The 22721-nt window shown below is 40.3% G+C and overlaps 1 protein-coding gene across 2 annotated transcripts in view; it reads left to right on the forward strand.

Annotated features, from left to right (window-relative positions):
• Window positions 1-22721, forward strand: part of ORC1 (origin recognition complex subunit 1) — a 37829-nt gene that overhangs the window by 2210 nt on the left and 12898 nt on the right. Inside the window, exons 3-11 of one of the 2 annotated variants that reach the window (XM_055585893.1) lie at window positions 2917-2991; window positions 3694-3793; window positions 4583-4710; window positions 6305-6483; window positions 7638-7956; window positions 13181-13550; window positions 14696-14797; window positions 16905-17100; window positions 22323-22420. In XM_055585893.1, the coding sequence (XP_055441868.1) occupies window positions 3699-3793; window positions 4583-4710; window positions 6305-6483; window positions 7638-7956; window positions 13181-13550; window positions 14696-14797; window positions 16905-17100; window positions 22323-22420 (1487 nt within the window). In that variant the 5' untranslated portion in view covers window positions 2917-2991; window positions 3694-3698. The remainder of the gene's footprint in view (window positions 1-2916; window positions 2992-3693; window positions 3794-4582; window positions 4711-6304; window positions 6484-7637; window positions 7957-13180; window positions 13551-14695; window positions 14798-16904; window positions 17101-22322; window positions 22421-22721) is intronic. The other variant, XM_055585892.1, reaches the window with a different exon arrangement.

Consider the following 22721-nt stretch of genomic DNA (forward strand, 5'->3'; position numbering starts at 1 on the left):
CTATAGTTCATAGGGTTGCAAAGAGTCGGATGTGACTGAACACGGACATTATTTTTTTTTTTTTTTCTGCAACTCGTATCTGTTTTTCTTGGGTGTGGCTCCTAGACTGGATAGCGTGTATGTTCAAGATTTCTGGTATCTTCGACACTGAGAGCCTGTAATGTGTGTCTCCTAGAAGCCAAAGTCTTTGCTGGGCCAAATCTGGCCTGCCTTTCCACTCTGTTCATCACTCCTGTTGGGAAACCTCTTTCTGATGATGAGATGCAGTACTGGGTCAAGGGTAGGAAAGTGCTGCCTCTTCAGAAGGACTCCTGATTAGTTTTTTGAACTTTTCATGGAAAAATAACCTACATATAGAAAATTCACATCATAAGCATACAGCGCAGTGAGTTGTTTTGAAGAAAACATACCTGTGTAACCTGCATCCTAGAAGCACCCCATTCCCTCACTGTGCTTCCTTTCAGTCACTGAGGTTTCCTTTTAGTCTGACTTCTAGCATCATAGGTTACTTTTACCTGCTTTTGAGCTTTGTATAAATGGAATCAATATAGTATGTATTCTTCTGGTGTCTGATTCCCTTAGCTCATTGTTATTTTGTAAGATTTTCCTCACGTGTGTAGTTGTGACTGGTTTAATTTCACTGCTTTATAGTGCTGCTACAACCATTCTGGTGCGTGTCCTTTGATGGTTTGTTTGTTTTTCTGTTGAATATATTTTGTTGAAACTACTGGATCATAAGATATGCACATGTTCCATTTTAGTAGATACTGTCAGTTTTCCACTTGGTAATTTATACACTCTCCATCCGTGTATGAGAGTTCTGGCTACTCTTCATCCTTATCACACTTGGTATTGTCCAAATGATTTTTAAAAACCTGTTCATTCGTTCATTCATTCGTTCACCTATTATGTGTAAAGTCTTAACCTAGGCCCTGGGGATGCAGTTATGAACAGACAAACAAGGTGCCAAGATCCCTGCTCTTTTGGAATTTAACATTCTGATGTAGAAAGTGCAAAAAATAAGAAAGTAATATAATGGTTATCGCTTTGATAATAGAGTGGTGCAGTAGAACATGACCCTGAAGGACAGTATAAAGGGCTGGGGAGTAACTTTCCATTGGGCATCAGTGAAGGCCTATCTGAGGAAGTTTTACTGGCACTGAGACCTGAACCATCCCTGCAAAGATAGGCAAGAAGAGAGAACAGCAACTGTATAAGTCTGAGGGGACTAACAACCTTCGTCTGCTTGAGATTCAGAAAAGCAGTCCTGAAGCGTAGGGATAGACCAAGACGAGGCAGGTTATGTAATCCAGGCCCAGAGAGCCTTCTGATACTCCTGCCTTCTCATCCTTTGGTAAATCATCCACCCTTGCATACAGATATACTTACACTGGTCTCAGTGTATAGAGCTCATGATCTAGAAAAGGAGTGTTAAATTTTATCTTGGTTTAGTTTTTGAACTAGGATGCCTACTTTAGTAAGCTAAAATATTGTCTCTATTTAAAATCATTGAAAGCATGGATCTGATGCCCTTAGATACACATGAATACCTGAGGAGTATGGAGATAGTCCTTCTGTATGCCAGTTTTTGGTTTGAAAAAATGAGATCCCTGTGTCAGTGTAACCAAATATCATAGATAATGTGACAGGTCAGGGCATCTATTCTTCATTTAGGTTATTCAAGAATTGTAGAAAATGTGTTGCGTGAAAGTTGCTCAGTCGTGTCTGCCTCTTTGCGACCCCATGGATCCCAGGGACTCTTTGTGACTCCACAGTCCATGGAATTCTCCAGGCCAGAATACTGGAGTAGATGCCGTTCCCTTCTCCAGGGGATCTCCCCAACCCAGGGATTGAACCCAGGTCTCCCGCATTGCAGGTGAATTCTTTACCATCTGAGCCACCAGGGAAGAAAATGTGTTGGGAGATTCCAATTTGTTATAATATCACTCTCAGTGTATTCTGTGTTTTTTTTTGTTTTTTTTTTTTTTCAAAAATGATTGAACTTATTCACTTGAATCTTTTGTCTGTACCTCAGTAGCCTATTTTGCCTGATTTCATTGTGGAAAGGTGAAAAGTTCCAAGGAACTTCTAATAGTTCCATGTTACATCTTCCATTAAAAGGAACATATATTGAAAGGAAGTTAGAGTTAATATATTCCCTTGGACATTTATTGAGATCCAAACACTTTTATTAATATTTTATCAAAAGATTATTGGATATAATGAATGCAAATGCATTTTTTACTTGAACCCAAGTCTCCAACCTGTGTTAACTCCTCGGTCTGCTGTTTGTTCATTTCTATGATGTATTTTGTTAAAATTGGATTGATTTTAGTAGTACTGTGTTGTGTTACACTCTAAATGTTCTTAATAGTAACCATTGAGGCCTCATTTGTAAGCTGTGCGTTTATTGACTCGATATCTTCTTTTTGCTAATTAGTTTCCTCACAGTGTATTAAAAAATACATTTTTTAAAAGCAGACAATCTTATGGGTCAAAATGTTCCCAAGTAGAATGTAGGACATAATGCTACTGGACTTTAGGAAATCAGCTCATTTAATCAGGATGTCTATATACTGTTCTAATTCTGTTGTTTTCGACATGGACTGAAATTATTGGTCCCTCTCTCAGTAAGTCAGAGTATTCTGTCAGACTGGATTAAAAAAAATTTTTTTTAAACCTAGTTTTGGCAAACTTTAGCTCTATAAGAAAAGCATTGAATTTAAAGGAAAGTTATTATTTTCTTAATAGCAAACTTAAGATGATGAATTGGCATTATTATTAGGACTAGTAGATTGCCGCTTCCAAATTGTAAAGATTGTTAAATATGTTTGGATTTTTCATTCATGTTTCAGTATTGTCAGTAAAATGTCTTTTTTTTTTTTCATGTACTTTAATACAATCATTTCTTTTCAGCTATTCACAGTACTTATATCTAGGACCTATCAGTTGCAAAGAAAAATACTCCTTCCAGCTGCCAGAGCAGTACAGGTTAGTGACACTGGGATTTTGTTTTGTTTTTATTTTATTTATTTTTTTTTTGTTTTGTTTTTAATGTAAGTGGAATGATACATTTGATAAAACCCATTGCCATTCCCCCAAATGCCTCTTGCATGTTTTTCCTTCCATCCCTTGGAAACCCTCATTTCATCCATCTTATCAATTAGCTATCCATTATTCAATATTCAGTTTAGAAAACCCCTCTAAGAAACCCTTCCTCCCGGAAGTCAAAAGACCTGGTCCTTTATCTTAGCCTTTCTGGCTCTTTCTCTTGGCTCTTTGTACTGTTAGTTGTTCTTCCGTGCATTTTTATTTTATCCCTGCCTAGATTATAAATGTTATAAAGATACTTAAAACTACTGTATCACTGGCTTTTAGTTTCATGTTGGTAGATGTTTCTTATCTCGTTGTGCCTTGTTGCCAAGTACTTCTAAATACCTGTAGTTTCTTATATTGACCTTTCTGTTTCCCTGGATAGGAAGAGATAAGGCATAGTGCCAGATCTTACTGAATTGCCTATGTTTGATCTTCATAGAGCCTGAATTTTTCCTCAAAAAGTTTTCTTCTAAGCCTAAAATGTGTGGGAGTGTGGTAGGGGCAGAAAAAAAGGCTGAACCCATTAAAGGCAGGAACTGTGCCCTAGAAATCATCAGAGCTTGTCATGTTAACTCAGAGTTAGTGACTTTTACACAGGAGCCATGGCGTACTGTTCTGCAAGACTGAGGACCAGACAAACTTATTCCTGGGTTGGCAGGCCATTGTTGGATCAAAAACTACACTACCAAACCTACAAGTGAGTGATAGAATTCTTTAGTACTGAAACTAATAGCTTCTCCAAGCTAAGCTGTTAATAACTTGTATCCAAAGTGTCCTAGTTATTACAGGTTGAGGAGTGTGTGTATGTGTACGCTTATGACTACTCAGTTATGTCTGACTCTGCAACTCCATGGACTGTAGCCCACCAGGCTCTTCTGTTCATGCGATTCTCCAGACAAGAATACTGGAGTGGGTAGCCATTCCTTTCTCCAGGGGATCTTCCTGACCCAGAGGGACAGTAAATATGAATTGACAATAAGGCAGCAGAGGTTTGTTTAATGGAAGAAGATAGTAGCATAAACAGAGCAGCTAGTGATACAGGAAGACATTATGTCAAATTAATAAAATTTGATATGTATGATAATGTCTTACCTATTTCAGATAGGTTCTGTGTAATTCTGCATGATAGCAGGGTAGGATTAGATGTTACTATATGTTCAACCAAGACTTCTCTGAACAATTTGATGTTGCTCTTGGGCAGCTTTCATGTTTTAGAAAGCCTTTGTTGTTCTTTGTGAATAATTGAGAAAAGTTAGGTTTCATACGGAGGCCTCTAGATTAATCATCCATGCTAAAACAATTCACTTAACTCATTTCATCTACACTTGCATATGACTGGTATATTGGTTTCTAGTATAATTGGTCATCAGAGAAAAACTATTCAGGAGATTTTCCAGTTAAAGAGCGTATTCTTCTGTGCCAAGGGGTCTGAAGAGCTTGGCCCACCCTACAAGATTTCCTAACTTATTTCTCTGTTATTTCCTAGAGAGATGAGTATGAAAAGAGAAGGTTATTCAACTGAGATTCACATCCAGGTTGGACAGTTTGTGTTGATTGAGGGGGATGATGATGAAAATCCATATGTTGCTAAATTGGTTGAGTTGTTTGAAGACGGTGAGTTTGGGGCTGGAATGAAAAGCATTCCTTGTTGTGAATGACTGGGAAGTGCTCCATGATGGGGGAGAAGGGTGGTTACTGATTCCTCTGCTCAGAGCAGTGTATCGGGTGTGCATATGGGGTCACTTAAGCACCAGCTGTACCCTCTTCTACCTAGGGAACATCTACTCACTAGAGCAGTACTGGGAAAGAGTGGGATTGGGATCTCAATAATTTAGCTTGTCCTTAATTTTTAGGAGCCAGTGAGAATGGCGGTGAAGGCAGGATTGTTGAAGTGGAAAGGATGATTTAAGAAGAGGGCGGAAGGGAAAAAATAGGTGATTTGCACTGTAATAGAAATGTGTCCTTTATTTTGGCATCAGGAAGTTAGTAATTTTGCAAATGCAAAGTTACTTTTACCGGGGAGTTCTTAAGTTGGATTGTGTATTAGTTGATTGACGTTCCGTCAGAAAAACAAAAACACGAGGTGTTTTATTTACGCAGAGGGACTTGTCTACAAGTGTTGAGAAGGTAGGAGAGCAAACATTGGTGCTTTCCAGAGATCAGTAAGGGCAGAAAGCCACTACTGCCCTTAAAGCTGGAGAAGCCAAAGGGAAAGGAGTGTTAAATGGGACCTGCAAGGCCACACTCAAGCGGCTGCTAATTTTCTCTGCTATTAACCCTCTGCAGAGTAGAGAAGAGCACTGAAAAGTGGAAATGGGGCAGAATTCCAAAAGGAAGATGAAGGATAACAATTTAAATGATATAAAACTGCTTCTTCCAAAAGCTAGGAGAAGAGTATGTAGTAGTTAGTCCTAGCCTGTGGCAGTGTGTGTGCCTAAAAGAACTCATAGAGTGGATGAAGATGTTTTACGTTGCAGAGAGATGAAGATTCTTCACCAAGTATGGAGGAAAACGTCATCAACCTAACGTCCACTAGGGGGAGCACGTCAGCAGGGTGGGCTTTTGTACATGCGGTTCGAACCTTTCTGTGTAGATTTTAGAATTGGTGTATTGTGCTGCATCGAATGGCTCCAGTCTTTCTCTGAAGCAAGATAAGGAAGAGAAGAGGCAGTGGTGATAGTGGCACTAGTGAGTGTGTGTGCTTGCACTTGGAGCTAAGACTGGTATGGAGTGGTGTTAACAGTACATTACAATGATAAAGCTCAAGACTGCAAGCATATATTTGCCAGAAGTCATCTCAGTAGCTTATGCTCTGAGTCTTACTGGGAGTTTTACACAGATTTGCAAAATTTGTTCAATGCCTGTGATTAGAATTGCTCCTCTCAAATGCCTTTTATAATGTATTTGGTGACTGATGACACCATTGGGAATGGGGCAAAATGAGAAGAACATGGGTGCTGGGTGGAGTCAGCAAGCTGGTTGGTCCCGTGACCTTTGCCACATTACTTAAGGTCCCTGTAATGGGATTACTTTACCTGTAAATGGGAGACAGCCTTAGAGTCTGCCTTGTACAATTATTGTGAGGATTAAGGATAATGTATTAATCAAGTATTATCAAGTACTTAGCACAGTGTCTGGCACATAAGAAGTGCTTAATGAAATGTTATCGTGTTTTCTTAACCTTACCTTTTCCATCTGTCCTTCCTAGTTTCTGAACCTTATTCCAAAAAACGTGCTCGAGTACAGTGGTTTATCCGATTCTGTGAAGTCCCTGTCTGTAAACAGCACTTACTGGGCCGGAAGCCTGACACACAAGAGATATTCTGGTATGACAACCCGACCTGTAACAGCAACATTAGTGTTGAGACCATCATTGGCTGTGTGCGGGTAGGTGGTACTTTGATCCTTAGTTCTATTGTGAAGCTTATTTATGACTTGACTCCTAAACTGCATGGCTTCAAATATATTACTAGCTCTAGTTTACCTCAAAGAAATGAATTTTTCCTGTTTGTCATTGTCTCTGCTTGCCTGCCTATTTCCTTTAAACAAATATTTACTGAAAGCACTTACCATGTGTTAGGACCCTTCTGGAGGAAGTGACATTTAGGTTGTGACCTGAGGGAAGAGCATAAATTGGCAAAAGTGTCTCAGTTTGGAAATTATATTTAGCTATGATTGTGGCAGGCATAAAGCATTGTGAGGCTGAATATGCTCGCTGAAATGCGGACCACCTTGAGTAAATCAGTACCAAGAGTGCTAATTGCTACAGGCAAATATGTGTTATGGGATTTTATGATAACTCAGGTTCTAATGAGGTGTAGGCTGAGCTGGGACACTGGAGACTAGGGTGTGGGTTATTTCTCAAGCTACTTCAGGCCTCCAAAATGGGTTTAGGTCATGATGTGATCATGTGGTGATTAGGTGGTTGGTAGGGCAAGGAAACCATGGTTTGGCAGGATTATAATCAGATTTTTCCAATCTATGGGCTCAGCATATTGTGTGCCACAAAATAACCTTTGAGTTAAATGAGTGAAGAAGTGAAAGGCAGATGTAGAAGTTGAAGCAGCAAGATGGGTGGATTTGGAAAGGCAGAGAAGGCGTTTAGGCGGGAATGAGCAGGACTGTGACAAGCCACAGTCGACTAGTGGTGGGAAGCCATTTTGAAGAGTACTGAGGACTCAAGAGATAAAGTGGGGTCAGATTTAGAACTCACTGCAAATCAATTTAAGTAATCCGATCTTGCTAGAGTAGGTAACCACTGTAGGTTATTGAAGCATTGTAGACTATGCTTAGATAAGTTTTTGTGGGGAAATCTGGCCTTGGTGAATAAAATGGATTGAAAAAACAACATGAGGTATTCATATCAGCAAGGAGGAGTCTGTGGAAATATGCTATATCATGTTCATGCCTTTTTTGTTTAGAAAAGTAATGTTCCCGGTAATAATGCAGACTTACATGCTTTTTAATCATAGCACTCATAGAGCATTCCTTGACTCTTTTGCTTCTTCTTTCTTTCTGTCATCTCTGCTTCCTAAATTCAGGTAGTAGCTTTAGGCCCAGATGAAGTCATGCCTATAGATCTGAAAAATAAGAAGACATTCTTTGTGAAACTATCTTGGAATGAGAAAAAATTCAAACCACTACCTCCAGAAGTATTTGCTCAGTTGAATAAGCTTCAAGAAGACAATCATAGATACCAGAAGTCCATGGAAGCCAAAACTAAGAGTGCAGAAAGCCCTTCTTGGACCACAACAGAACATGCAGTCAAAAGGATCGAATCAAGGCATTCCACATCCAAATCTCGTCACACTGCTTCCCATCCTGTCACCCCAAGGGCAAGGAAGAGGCTGGAGCTCAGCAGTAAGTGGGAAATGGGTGACAGTGGGCAGTATCGAGGCTAAAAGACAATGGTAAAGTATTAATTCACGCTACAGTACAGCATTGAGTTGGTGCAGCAGTGGGCCAAGTACTGATTGGACATATCTTGAAATATGTGTCATGTAAGATTGACCATTTTCATCATTTTAAAAAGTGTACAGTTGAGTGGCATGAAGTACATTTACACTGTTTGTAACCATCCTCATTTTCTTCTAAAACAGTCTTTCCAACCTTTAAGCAATAACTTCCCCTTCCCTCATGCCCCATCCTCTGGCAACCACCTTTCTATGTTTAGTTTATTCTTGTCTCCTTTGTTGTAAATTCATTGACCATATATACTTGGGTTTGCTTCTGGGCTTTCTATTCTGTTCCGTTGATCTGTGTGTCTGTTTTTAACGCCAAAACCAAACTATTTGGATTACTTATTGCTTCGTATTGGGTTGGGCAAAAGGTTCATTTGGGTTTCTCCATTCCATCTTATGGAAAAACCTGGATGACCCTTTTGGCCAGCCCAATAATATAGCTTCAAATCAGGGACTATGATGCATCCAGCTTTGTTCATCTTTCTCAAGATTGCTTGGCTTGTTGGAGTAAGATTTACTTTTTTCTTAAGGCTGAATCATAGCCCATTGTACATATATACCACATTTTCTTTATTCATTCAACTGTCAGTGGATGTGTGGGTTGCTTCCACCTTTTGGCTATTGTGACTAACGCTGCTATGGAGTTGAGTTTACGAATATCGTACCGAGTCCATGCCTTCCTTCACTTTGGGTATGTACTCAGAAATGGAACCATGACAGCTGCATCAATTTTCTTTTTACATTCTCATTAATAATACTAGAGTTCCATTTCCCCACGTCCTCACTAAGTATTTAGATCTTGTTATTTTATATTGTTATTTTCCGTGGCTTTGACTCTAGCTATCCTAATGGGTGTGAGGTAGTATGTCATTATTAACATTTTCTTAATAATTACTGATGTTAAGCCCTATAATCAGCTAATTCTTTAAGAGCTCAGCTACTAAGATGACATTGCTTTTAGATCCTTAGCGGAAGAACTAAGAACTCAGTTCATTTCAGTCACTCAGTTGTGTCCGACGCTTTTCGACCACATGAATTGCAGCATGCCAGGCCTCCCTGTCTATCACCAACTGCCGGAGTTCACTCAGACTCACGTCCATCGAGTCGGTGATGCCATCCAGCCATCTCATCCTCTGTCGTCCCCTTCTCCTCCTGCCCCCAATCCCTCCCAGCATCAGAGTCTTGTCCAATGAGTCAACTCTTCGCATGAGGTGGCCAAAGTACTGGAGTTTAAGCTTCAGCATCATTCCCTCCAAAGAAATCCCAGGGCTGATCTCCTTCAGAATGGACTGGTTGGATCTCCTTGCAGTCCAAGGGACTCTCAAGAGTCTTCTCCAACACCACAGTTCAAAAGCATCAATTCTTCAGCGCTCAGCCTTCTTCACAGTCCAGCTCTCACATCCATACATGACCACAGGAAAAACTATAGCCTTGACTAGATGGACCTTTGTCCATCTAGTAATGTTGGCAAAGTAATGTCTCTGCTTTTGAATATGCTATCTAGGTTGGTCATAACTTTCCTTCCAAGGAGTAAGCGTCTTTTAATTTCATGGCTGCAGTCACCATCTGCAGTGATTTTGGAGCCCCCCAAAATAAAGTCTGACACTGTTTCCACTGTTTTCCCATCTGTTTCCCATGAAATGATGGGACTGGATGCCATGATCTTCGTTTTCTGAATGTTGAGCTTTAAGCCAACTTTTTCACTCTCCACTTTCACTTTCATCAAGAGGCTTTTGAGTTCCTCTTCACTTTCTGCCATAAGGGTGGTGTCCTCTGCATATCTGAGGTTATTGATATTTCTCCCAGCAATCTTTATTCCAGCTTGTGTTTCTTCCAGCCCAGCGTTTCGCATGATGTACTCTGCATATAAGTTAAATAAGCAGGGTGACAATATACAGCCTTGATGTACTCCTTTTCCTATTTGGAACCAGTCTGTTGTTCCATGTCCAGTTCTAACTGTTGCTTCCTGACCTGCATACAGATTTCTCTAAGAACTATATATATGTATTTGTTATAATGTTAAAACTCTTAAATTCATACTGATACTTTTAATCTACAGCACAGGGTTCTTCCTGTCCTTCCCACCTTGCATAATTCCAAATCGTAATTGATTTGTTTTTCTTTATATTTTTAGAATATATTCCACTGAGGGAGTAATGTTTCTTTGATTAAATATTTTCTTCTGCTAATCATTATTTATTGGTGATATACAGTTAAGTTCTTTCATTTATGTTTAATTTTAGGGCTTTTCCCATCTTTGACTTTTAAAACGTGAAACATTAGCACAGAGTCAAAACTATTTAAGACAAGTGTCCTCAGAGAAGCCCCATTCCTTTTTTTATCCTCTCACCCCACTTCTACCTTATCTTTTATAGGTAATAAATTTTATTAGTTTCCGGTTTATTTTTCTCCTAATTTTATTTCCCATTATTTCTAAGCCAGTAGAGCATTATACTGAATATATTATTTTCCCTCTTAACTTTTTTCACTAATAATGTGTCTGAAAGCTGCTCCATGGCCATTCTACGAGCTCATCTTCATCCCATTATGTGTCCTTAATTTTTTTGTTTCTGTGCCAAGTCCAGTGAGTATTCTTGAAACTTCTCAGTACAACGTATGTTTCAGTTCAATTCAGTTCAGTCACTCAGTCGTGTCTGACTCTTTGCAACCGCATGGACTGTAGCACACCAGGCTTCCCTGTCCATCACCAACTCCTGGAGCCTACTCAAACTCATGTTCATTGTGTTGATGATGCCATACAAACATCTCATCCTCTGACGTCCCCTTCTCCTTCCACCTTCAATCTTTCCCAGAATCAGGGTCTTTTCCAGTGATTCAGTTCTTCGCATCAGGTAGTTTCAGCTTCAGCGTCAGTCCTTTCAGTGACTATTCAGGACTGATTTCCTTTAGGATGAACTCATTGGATCTCCTTGCAGTCCAAAAAACTCTGAATAGTCTTCAACACCACAGTTCAAAAGCATCAATTCTTTGGCACTCAGCTTTCTTTATAGTCCAACTCTCACATCCATACATGACTACTGGAAAATCCGTAACTTTGACTAGGCGGACCTTTGTTGGCAAAATAATGTCTTTGCTTTTTAGCATGCTGTCTAGGTTGGTCATAGCTTTTCTTCCAAGGAGCAAGCATCTTTTAATTTCATGGCTGCAGCCACCATCTGCAGTGATTTTGGAGCCAAAAAAAATAAAGTCTCTCACTGTTTCCATTGTTTCCCTGTCTATTTGCCATGAAATGATGGGACCGGATGCCATGATGTTAGTTTTCTGAATGTTGTTTTAAGCCAGCTTTTTCACTGTCATCTCTCACTTTCATCAAGAGGGTCTTTAGTTCTTCTCTTTCTGCCATAAGGGTGGTGTCATCTGCATATCTGAGGCTATTGATATTTCTCCTGGCAATGTTGATTCCAGCTTGTGCTTCATTCAGCCTGGCATTTCGCATGATGTACTCTGCATAGAAGTTAAATAAGCAGGTTGACAATAGACAGCCTTGACGTACTCCTTTTCCTGATTTGGAACCAGTCTGTTGTTCCATGTCCAGTTCTAACTGTTGTTTCTTGACCTGTATACAGGTTTCTCAGGAGGCAGGTAAGGTGGTCTGGTATTCCCATCTCTTTAACAATTTCCCACAGTTTCTGTATGTTTAGGAGCTGAATATGAACATAGGAAACTTTCTGGAAATGCAGACAACTACTAAAGAAATAATTTGTACAGTCACCATTTAGAAATAATTGCAGTATTTTTTTCACTGTTGATTTTGTAGGACTTTGAAAGTTAGGGTAAGAAATTTAAACTTGACACAGTGACATAATTAGATGTGGCAGTTATGAGGAAAATATTATGGCTTGTTTTTGACAGAAAGATGGAGAAATGAGGCATAAGGGAGACTAGGATATTGGGACATTTTTATATTAGTCTAGACATGCATTATCCTCGTATTTGCCACGCAGGTGCTAGCTGACTTCTTGCCTTGCCTGCAGCAGCAGTTCCACACACGCCCTGTGCTGTGGCTGAAGTGAACTCCGCCCAGTGCTTTCCTGCCTCGCTGCCTTAGCTCACACCAGTCTCAGTTATTCTCTTCGCTCATCCCCCTCCTTCCCCTTTCAACTCGGTTGAAATTTTGCCTTTCTTTCAAGGCCTGTCTCAAGAGCTGTATTTATTAGTGCATGTGAGCTAAGTCGCTTTATTTGTGTCTGACTCTCTGCGACCCTATGGACTGTAGCCCGCCAGGCCTCTCTGTCCAATGGATTCTCCAGGCAAGAATACTGGAGTGGCTTGCCATGCCCTCCTGCAGGGGATCTTCCTGACCCATGGACCGAACCCGCATCTCTTATGGTCTCCTGCATTGGCAGGCAGGTTGTTGACCATTAGAGCCATCTGGGAAGCCCTATTTATTAGCACTAGATGCTTTAGGATCATTATTAAACTTGATATTATAGACATTTATGCATCTCATCTGCCCTGTTAGACTAGAGTATGTTAGGATGGGAACCAGGATTGAGTCTCATTCAACTTTTGTCTCCTAGCACCTGGTATATACCTTGCCATTTTAATAGCTCAATTGATGAGCTATTTGTCTATGAATGAATGTCCAGGTTCTTGATGCCTTTGATCATGATGAAATTGGAGGAGATCCAAATGTGGTTCTGTGTACTCTCAAAGCCCAGCTGATTGCCTGCAGGATCCATCTCTCCACTGGTATAGTCTGGGTTAAGAAAAAATGTAAGGCCTTGGTGTTACTCAACAGAGCCATTGGAATAAATTTCAGATGGGGTTGAATGGGGCTTTAGGATGTGCCAGTATCACCCTGGTTGAGAACAACTGTTCTAGGAGATTACTTCACGGAAAACCTGATGTTTGAACATTTATCTATGAAGGCTGATTTAACTGTTCCAGCTAGCAAAATTACCCATAGAATTTAAGAGAGAGACTAAAAATATTAAGAGCTACCTGACCTGGGAAAAGAAAGTATAGAATAATTCCAAATATGGATAATTCATGTCTTTGTATCGCTCAGTGAAAGAATTTATCTCTAAAGAGATTAGCAATCTGTTCAGTGCTTGTTATAAAATTCACACACTGTCTACGGTGATTTCTCTTGAACTTAGGTTTCCCTAGGACTCCTAACACAAGGATTTCCCAGGCAGCTTCGTGTGCCTCATTGGATTCTCCTGGAAGAATGAAACGGAAAGTGGCCTTCTCTGAGGTCATATCACCTTCAAAGAGGTCTCTGCCTGATGGTTCTCAGACCTCATCTCCAGCTCTGAAAGCCCCAGAGAAAACTGGAGAGATTCAACACTCCTGTACCAAAGATGCCAAGAAGACCTCACCTGATCATGGCATGATCCTGAGAGCTCGAGCCCCAGCTTTGAAAACAACAGAGATTAGTGAAGAAAGAACACTTACTCCTACCGTCGGGGGATGGAAGTCCTCAGTGGTGCCTTCTGTGATTCTGAAACCAGAATACATCAAAAGAAGGTGACTTGGGGATGTTACCCTGCCTCCCACAGAGCAAATCAAGATCCTTCACATGATGGAAATGTGTGGGTCACAGCCAGTGAATCTGTCTGTGTCACAGAATCACCAGCTTTTTTAAAATCCAGATTTCTGAGCCTCTCCCCAGATGTAGTGAATCAGTCTCCAGGTGTTGGGCCCAGGAATCTGTATTTTTGAGACACTCTTAGGATGATTCTGATATACCCAGCTTTCCTTTGGGGATTGCTGCTCCAGAAGATGATTCCCAGACCTGAATTGCTTCACAGTCTTGGATTTCATTACTTGCTTGGCTCTTTACCACATTTTAACAGTAATTTTCTTAATCAATTTCTTTCTTTTTTTTTTAAACTAGAAACCATTTTCAAATACATAAAATACAATAAGATAATGCATTTAGAACAACTCTGAAGTTTGACACTGGGCCTTGTCTGTACATAATGGGCTGTACAAATATTACAGTCCTGAAATTTCTGTGATTGCTGTTCAGAAACTCTAGCACCTGGCTTTTCTGATTTTATTTGGTTTCTTTTTTTTTTTTTTTTTTTTTTTAGATTTTTTTTTAATGTGTATAATTTTTAATGTCTTTGTTGAATTTGTTACAATATTGCTTCTGTTTAAGTTTTGGATTTTTAGCCCCAAGGTATATGGAATCTTAGTTCACCAACCCGGGATCAAACCTTGTTTGATCAATCCTGCACTCCTTGCATTGAAAGGCAAAGTCTTAACCACTGGACTTCCAGTAAAGTCCTTTACCTAGATTTCTTGATAAATGCTTTGCATTGAGAGTATACCTGCATTGCTACTAACCTTGAGTGGATAGTAAATTATAGATACTTCAAAAATTTAAAAAGAATAAGAAACTCTGTGTAGAATTAGTATTAATATATTCTGATTTCTAGTTGTGGAGGTGATGAGTCTACTTTAAATGATAAGCTTTTGGCAAACTTTAATCTCTGGGTTTGAGTCAAACTTCCATTATAAACTTTTGGGCAAATTTTGCTTAGCTCCTTCCAAAGTAGCTGCCAAAAGAATAGGAGCCTGTTAGACTACCTGACTCACTTCCAGTCCTGCTGCTGATAACTGGCACCCAAAACCGCTTTCCGTAATCTTGCTGTGATATCTTGCAGGGAAGGTAAAGAGCCAGAAGTTCAGGATGAAGCTCCCTCTGCTTCCCGTATCCGCAGGAAGAGTTCTCTCTTGACTTTGAATCGGATTAGGCAGCAGCTTAGGTAAGACTGTTCCTTGGCAGGCAGAAAAACATCACTGCCATCTGTGAAATCTATAATCCTAGTTCTTAAATCCTCTTAGCATTTCTTGTTTATTTGCTAATCCATTGAAATTTACCTTTACCTAGTATGTCTGGAATTTTGTTAATTTCACATAAACATCATAGTTTGAAAGGGACAAGAAACACTGCTCTTGGCTTAGGTGGCTCCCAGGGCCCCATAATCATCACACCCAGCAAGACTATTAGTAGGGTGACTAAGACCATGAACTTTGATTCTCATAGACTTGGATTTGAACCTAGGCTTTGTCATTTATTAGGTTGGTGCAAACATAATTGCAGTTTTGGACTGTGAATTTTAAATCATTATAACTAGGCTCAAACACACCTTTTCTAATCAAAACAGGAACCAGTACAATCAAATTATTTTTGCCAGCGAGAAATAAGTTTGTTTATTTATTACTATAGCATAAAAATTTGTGCTTTGGGATTCGAGGAACTCTTTGAAAGCATTTCTGCTTCCTGCTGGTTATGGAAGTGTTTTCCCTGCAAAAAGTTGTTGAGATGCTTGAGGAAGTGGTAGTTGTTTGGTAAGAGGTCAGGTGAATATAACGGATGAGGCAAAACTTGATAGCCTGATTCGTTCAACTTTTGAAGCGCGGGCTGTGCATCGTGCAGTCAGCTGCTGTTGTGGAGAATTGGGCCCTTCTATCAACCAATGCTGGCTGCAGCCTTTGCAGTTTTCAGTGCATCTCATTGATTTGCTGAACATATGTCTCAGATGTAATGGTTTTGCTGGGATTCAGAAAGCTGTAGTGGGTCAGACTGTCAGCAGACCATCAAGCAGTGACCATGACCTCTTTTTGGTGCAAGTTTGGTTTTGGGAAGTGCTTAGAGCTTCTTCTTGGTCCAGCCTCTGAGCTGGCTGTCACCAGTTGTCATATAAAATCCACTTTTCATTGTATCTCACAATCCGATTGAGAAATGGTTCATTGTTGTGTAGAATAAGAGACGACACTTCAAAATGACAATTTTTTTTATTTGTGGTCAGCTCATGAGGCACCCAGGTATCAAGCTTTTTCACCTTTCCAATTTGCTTCAAATGCCAAGTGTAGAATGTGGAAAGGCCGGTGTTAAGTTCTTCAGCAACTTCTTGTGTAGTTGTAAGAGGATCAGCTTCGATGAGGGGCTTCCCTGGTGATTCAGATGGTAAAGGATCTGCCTGCAATGCAGGACACTCAGGTTTCATCCCTGGGTTGGGAAGATCCCCTAGAGAAAGGAATGGCTACCCACTCCAGTATTCTTGTTTGGAGAATTCCATGGACAGAGGAGCCCGGTAGGCTATAGTCCACGGGGTCCACAAAGAATCAGACACAACTCAGCAAGTAACACTTTTCAGCCTTGATGATCCTCTCAATTGGTCATTCTCAACTTCTGATGACCAGTCACTGCACTCCTCATCTTCAAGACTTTTGTTCCTTTGCAAAACTTCTTGAAGCAGCACTGCACTGTATGTTGGTTAGCAGTTCCTGGGCCAAATGCATTGCTGATACTGTGAGTTGTCTCTGCTGCTTTACAACTCATTTTGAACTCGAATAAGAAAATTGCTTGAATTTGCCTTTTGCCTAACATCATTTCCCTAGTCTAAAATAAATATAAAATTAACAGCAAGTAATGTCATTAGCAAAAAAACATGAAGCAACAAATACGCATTAAGATGATGTATAGCATAGCCACATGTATTTAAGAATGTATTACAATATCAAACAGCAAAGTTCACCAACGCAAAACTGAAGTTACTTTTGCACCAACCTAGTACTATCTGTGTAACCTTGGGAAGATTACTTAACCTTTCTAAGCTGTGGATTCCTCATCTGTAAACTGGGAAAAGTAATATACAAGTCACAAAGTTGTTGATGGGTTTAATGAAATAATATGAATAAAGCCCTTAGCAGAGCTTCTCAGTAGCAAGGGCCCAAGAACTGGAGCACATCTGATATTGCTCCGTTGCAGGAGAGACTGCAATACTCGCATCCACACTGACCTGATAGGAGCTTCTTATTTAGACTTCACACACTGAATATCAGAAGATAACGTGTCCTGCAATTTAGGTTTTTAGGTAACAGTAAAAGTGACCAAAATGATGAAGAGTTTCTGCCAGCAGCCGAGATTTCAGACTGTGACAGTGAGGAGGAAGAGGCTTCCACAACCCCGCTTCCAAGGAGAACACCCAACAGTGTGTCCAGGAACCTACGCTCTTCCATGAAGTCTTCCTTACAGACTCCCTCCAAGACACCAAAGAGAACTGTAAGATTCTTTTAGGTTTATTCCCAGTGAAGCTCCTCTCTTAATTTAGAAATTGTGATGACTGAAGTCACACAACTAGTAACAGCTGGATTTTGAGCACATGTCTCTCAAATTCAAAGCTATGCCGCTTGGAATATTCATAGAGGAAAGCTTCTTTTTTGGAGGGGAGAGTAGTGGATTTACAGTGTGTTGCAGGTGTATAGCCAGTTGATTCAGCTATACATATATCAGTTCTTTTTCAGATTCTTTTCCCATATAGGTTATTACAGAATATTGAGTAGTGTGCCTTGTGTATTCATGGAGGAAAGTTCTAAGTGAACCCTAGGACTGAAAATGGGGACGTCTGTCTGCTTTTTGTGAAACTGAGCAGAATAACATTGAAAGCTATTGAGAAAAGATGGTCCTACCGTGTTCAGATATGTTTGAAAAATGTTTGGATTAAACAAAGTTAAATTGGTTTCACTGTCACATGACTTCTCGGGGCCTTTAACTTATGTTATTGTGACCTTCCAGGAGACTATTAGTATATTAGGAAACTTTTCTTCATGAAGCATCTTGTTCCTTAGAGCAATTTAGAAATGCCTAATTAGGAGACTTTTTCTAAAGCCGATCTCTGTTTCTCCATATCAAGAAAAACGTAATTGAGCTTGGGTTGAAGTCAACAAAAGACTTTTAGGGAAAGAAATCCAGTTCAGCACCCCTGAACCTTTTTGGCACCATGGACTGGTTTCCTAGAAGACAGTTTTTCCATGGACTGGGTTGAGGGAGGTGGCGTGTGTAGATTTAGGGATGATTCAGGCACATCACATTCATTGTGCACTTTATTTCTATTATTATGTAAGCTCCACCTCCAGTCGTGAGGAGGTTGGGGGCCTCTCCAATAGATCACCTTTGGAGACCAGGCAATCTTATATAAGGGAATAGCTCTGGTTTGATTCCATTTTCTGAGTCCCGCCCAGAAGAATGGATTTAGGGTGTGGGGGGCCCTTTTTAGCATAATAAAAAAGGTTAGAGGACAGCCTTTTTAAAAAAAATAACTTCTTCGCAAGGTTTTGTTACTATTTTCCTGTTTTCTCCAAGTTAATAGATATAAAGCTGATTTGAGTCTTAAGTGCTTCTCTGCTTTTGAGAAAAGGTGCAGAGATTGTCACTTTATATCTTGGCTGGAAGCAGAGGGTTGGTAGGTGAAACGCCCCCACAAAAGGGAGTGCTTTGTGAAAACCCTGTGGATACTGCTGGGTAGCAGGCCTGCTCCAGTGAGCCAGAGGCAAGGAACAGAATAGTAAAATAGGGCTGTTGGCCTAAGCTGAACAGTGACCCTGAGGTCTAGAGTGGAAAAGTCTGGGGAGGTTTCTCTGGGTACTATGTAGTGAATTTTGGAAATTCTGAACTAAAGTTTGGCCATATTTTCAAAAAGTCTAAAGGAGAATCTTTTTTTTAGGGATGATTTTTTAAATTTTAATCAGTAAATGCAACTCACGGGGGTGGAATAGAGGAGGATCTTATGAATCAAACCTAGTTTATGCCTTCTACTCTACCCTATATTGGGGCAGAGTATTTAGGATTTCTTAATATTTGTCTTTCTTTTAAGATAAGTTTATTTGAAAAAGTATATAATTCGTACTTTTATTCATTCCTTCGTCAGTTCAGTTCAGTTCAGTCACTCAGTCGTGTCTGACTTTTTGTGACCCCATGAACTGCAGCACACCAGGCCTTCCTGTCCATCACCAACTCCTGGAGTCTACTCAAGCACATGTCCATTGAGTTGGTGATGCCATCAAACCATCTCATCCTCTGACATCCCCTTTTCCTCCCACCTTCAATCTTTCCCAGCATCAGGGTCTTTTCAAATGACTCAGTTCTTCGTGTCAGGTGGCCAAAGTATTAGAGCTTCAGTTTCAGCATAAGTCCTTCCAATGAAGATTCAGGACTGATTTTCTTTAGGATGGACTGGTTGGATCTCCTTCAAGAGTCTTCTCCAACACCACAGTTTAAAAGCATCAATTCTTTGGCGCTCAGCTTTCTTTATAGTCCAACTCTCACATCCATACATGACTACTGGAAAAACCATAGCCTTGACTAGATGGACCTTTGCTGGCAAAGTAATAATGTCTCTACTTTTTAATATGCTGTCTCTTTTGGTCATAACTTTTCTTCCAAAGAGCAAGTATCTTTTAATTTCATGGCTGCAGTCACCATCTGGAGTGATTTTGGAGCCTCCAAAAATAAACTCTGTCACTATTTCCACTGTTTCCACATTATTTGCCATGAAGTAATGGGACTAGATGCCATGATCTTAGTTTTCTGAATGTTGAGTTTTAAGCCAGCTTTTTCACTTTCACTTTCATCAAGAGGCTCTTTAGTTCTTCACTTTCTGCCATGAGGGTGGTGTCATCTGCATATCTGAGGTTATTGATATTTCTCCCAGCAATCTTGTTCCAGCTTGTGCTTCATCCATCCCACTTTGTCATGATGTACTCTGCATATAAGTTAAATAAGCAGGGTGACAATATACAGCCTTGACGTATTCCTTTCCCGATTTGGAACCAGTCTGTTTTTCCATGTCCAGTTGCTTAATGACCTGCATACAGATTTTTCAAGAGACAGGTAAGATGGTCTGGTATTCCCATCTCTTGAAGAATTTTCCAGTTTGTTGTGATCCACACAGTCAAAGGCTTTGGGATAGTCAATAAAGCAGATGTTTCTCTGGAACTCTCTTGCTTTTTCAATGACCCAGTGAATGTTGGCTACTTGATCTCTGGTTCCTCTGCCTTTTCTAAATCCAGCTCGAAAATCTGGAAGTTCACGGTTCACGTACTGCTGAAGCCTGGCTTGGAGAATTTTGAGCATTACTTTACTAGCGTGTGAGATGAGTGCAATTGTGTGGTAGTTTGAGCATTCTTTGGCATCGCCTTTCTTTGGGAGTGGAATGAAAACTGACCTTTTCCAGTCCTGTGGCCACTGCTGAGTTTTCCAAATGTGCTGACATATTGAGTGCAGCACTTTCACAGCATCATCTTTCAGGATTTGAAAGAGCTCAACTGGAATTTCATCACCTTCACTAGCTTTGTTTGTAGTGATGCTTCCTAACACCCACTTGACTTTGCATTCCAGGATGTCTGGCTCTCAGTGAGTGATCATACCATTGTGATTATCTGGGTCATGAAGATCTTTTTTGTACAGCTCTTCTGTGTATTCTTGCCACTTCTTCTTAATATCTTCTGCTTCTGTTAGGTCCATACCATTTCTTTCCATTATTGTGCCCATCTTTTCATGAAATGTTTCCGTGATATCTCTACTTTTCTTGAAGAAATCTCTTAGTCTTTCCCATTCTATTGTTTTCCTCTATTTCTTTGCATTGATTACTGAGGAAGGCTTTCTTATCTCTCCTTGCTATTCTTTGGAACTCTGCATTCAAATGGGTATATCTTTCCTTTTGTCCTTAGCCTTTCACTTCTCTTCTTTTCACAGCTATTTGTAAGCCTCCTCAGACAACCGTTTTGCCTCTTTGCATTTCTTTTTCGTGAATGGGGATGGTCTTGATCCCTGCCTCCTGTACAATGCCACGAACCTCTGTCCATAGTTCTTCTGGCACTCTGTCTATCAGATCTAATCCCTTGAATCTATTTCTCACTTCTACTGTATAATTGTAAAGAATTTGATTTAGGTCATACCTGAGTGGTCCAGTGGTTTTCCTACTTTCTTCAATTTAAGTTTTAATTTGGCAATAAGGAGTTCATGATGTGAGCCACAGTCAGCTCCTGGTCTTGTTTTTGCTGACTGTATAGAACTTCTCCATTTTTGGCTGCAAAGAATATATTCAATCTGATTTCAGTATTGGCCATCTGATGATGTCCATGTGTAGAGTCTTCTCTTGTGCTGTTGGAAGGGAGTGTTTGCTATGACCAGTGCATTCTCTTGGCAAAACTCTATTAGCCTTTGCCCTGCTTCATTCTGTACTCCAAGGCCAAATTTGCCTGTTACTCCAGGTATTTCTTGACTTCCTACTTTTGCATACCAGTCCCCTATAATGAAAAGGACAACTTTTTTGGGTGTTAGTTCTAGAAGGTCTTGTGGGTTCATAGAACTGTTCAACTTCAGCATTACTGGTCAGGGCATAGGCTTGGATTACTGTGATATTGAATGGTTCACCTTGGAAACGAAGAGATCATTCTGTCATTTTTGAGATTTCATCCAAGTACTGCATTTCAGACTCTTTTGTTGACCATGATAGCTACTTCATTTCTTCTAAGGGATTCCTGCCCACAGTAGTAGATATAATGGTCATCTGAGTTAAATTCATGCATTCCAGTCCATTTTAGTTCGCTGATTCCTAAAATGTCAACGTTCACTCTTGCCATCTTCTGTTTGACCACTTCCAATTTGCCTTGATTCACGGACCTGACATTCCAGGTTTCTGTGCAGTATTGTTCTTTGCAGCATTGGACTTTACTTCCATCACCAGTTATATCCACAACTGGGTGTTGTTTTTGCTTTGGCTCCGTCTCTTCATTCTTTCTGGAGTTATTTCTCCACTGAGCTCCAGGAGCATATTGGGCATCTACCGACATGGGAAGTTCACCTTTCAGTATCCTATCTTTTTGCCTTTTCATACTGTTCATGGGGTTCTCAAGGCAAGAATACTGAAGTGGTTTGCCATTCCCTTCTCCAGTGGACCACATTTTGTCAGAATTCTCCACCATGCCTGCCTGTCTTGTGTGGCCCTACATGGCATGGCTCATAGTTTCATTGAGTCAGACTGACAGTGTTTTCAGATCCTCATACTATATGTAAATTAGAAATAAGAAATTGTTTGGACTGTGAACAAAATGTATGTGTAATGTGAGGGGAGAAAGGGAGAATCTTGGTACTTTATACAGGAAAAAACTTAGAGGAATTGACTCACTACCTCTCTTCCTTTTATCAGATCATCAGAAATCAGATTTGCTGATGCATCGTGGATGGAGTTTGCTTTGTTTTTCCCTTCTAAAATATGTTCTCTCTCTTTTAAAAATCTTTATTTTGTTTTGGAGTATTGGTGATTTGCAATGCTGTGTTAGTTTCAGGTGTACAGCAAAGTGATTCAGTTTTATACATATATATAGATCCACGATTTTTCAGATTCTTTTCCCATTTAGGTTATTACAGAATATTGAGTAGAGTTCTCTGTGCTGTACAGTAGGTCCTTGTTGATTATCTAAATTTCCTTCTTTTGAACACAGCCTGAGCCCAGAACACCACGTGATGCCACTCCCCGGATCCGCAGCCGAAACCTGGCTGCCCAGGGGCCCACCAACATGCTGGAGGAGGCCCGGCTAAGGTGACGCCGCTCTGGGGCCCCTTTCAGATAGGCCGAAGCAGACCTCTGCTTTTATTCATGTGAACTGGCAGTACTTCCTAGTCATTCTGTATATACTAACAAAGTGAAAGTCGCTCAGTTGTGTCTGACTCTTTGCGACCCCATGGACTATACAGTCCATGGAATTCTCTCAGCCAGAATACTGGAGTGGGTAGCCTTTCCCTTCTCCAGGGGATCTTCCCAAACCAGGGATCAAACCCAGGTCTCCCGCACTGCAGGTGGATTCTTTACCAGCTGAGCCACAAGGGAAGCCCAAGAATAC

This window comes from Bubalus kerabau, chromosome 6 (genome assembly GCF_029407905.1).
Source record: "Bubalus kerabau isolate K-KA32 ecotype Philippines breed swamp buffalo chromosome 6, PCC_UOA_SB_1v2, whole genome shotgun sequence".
Classification (NCBI taxonomy): Eukaryota; Metazoa; Chordata; class Mammalia; order Artiodactyla; family Bovidae; genus Bubalus; species Bubalus kerabau.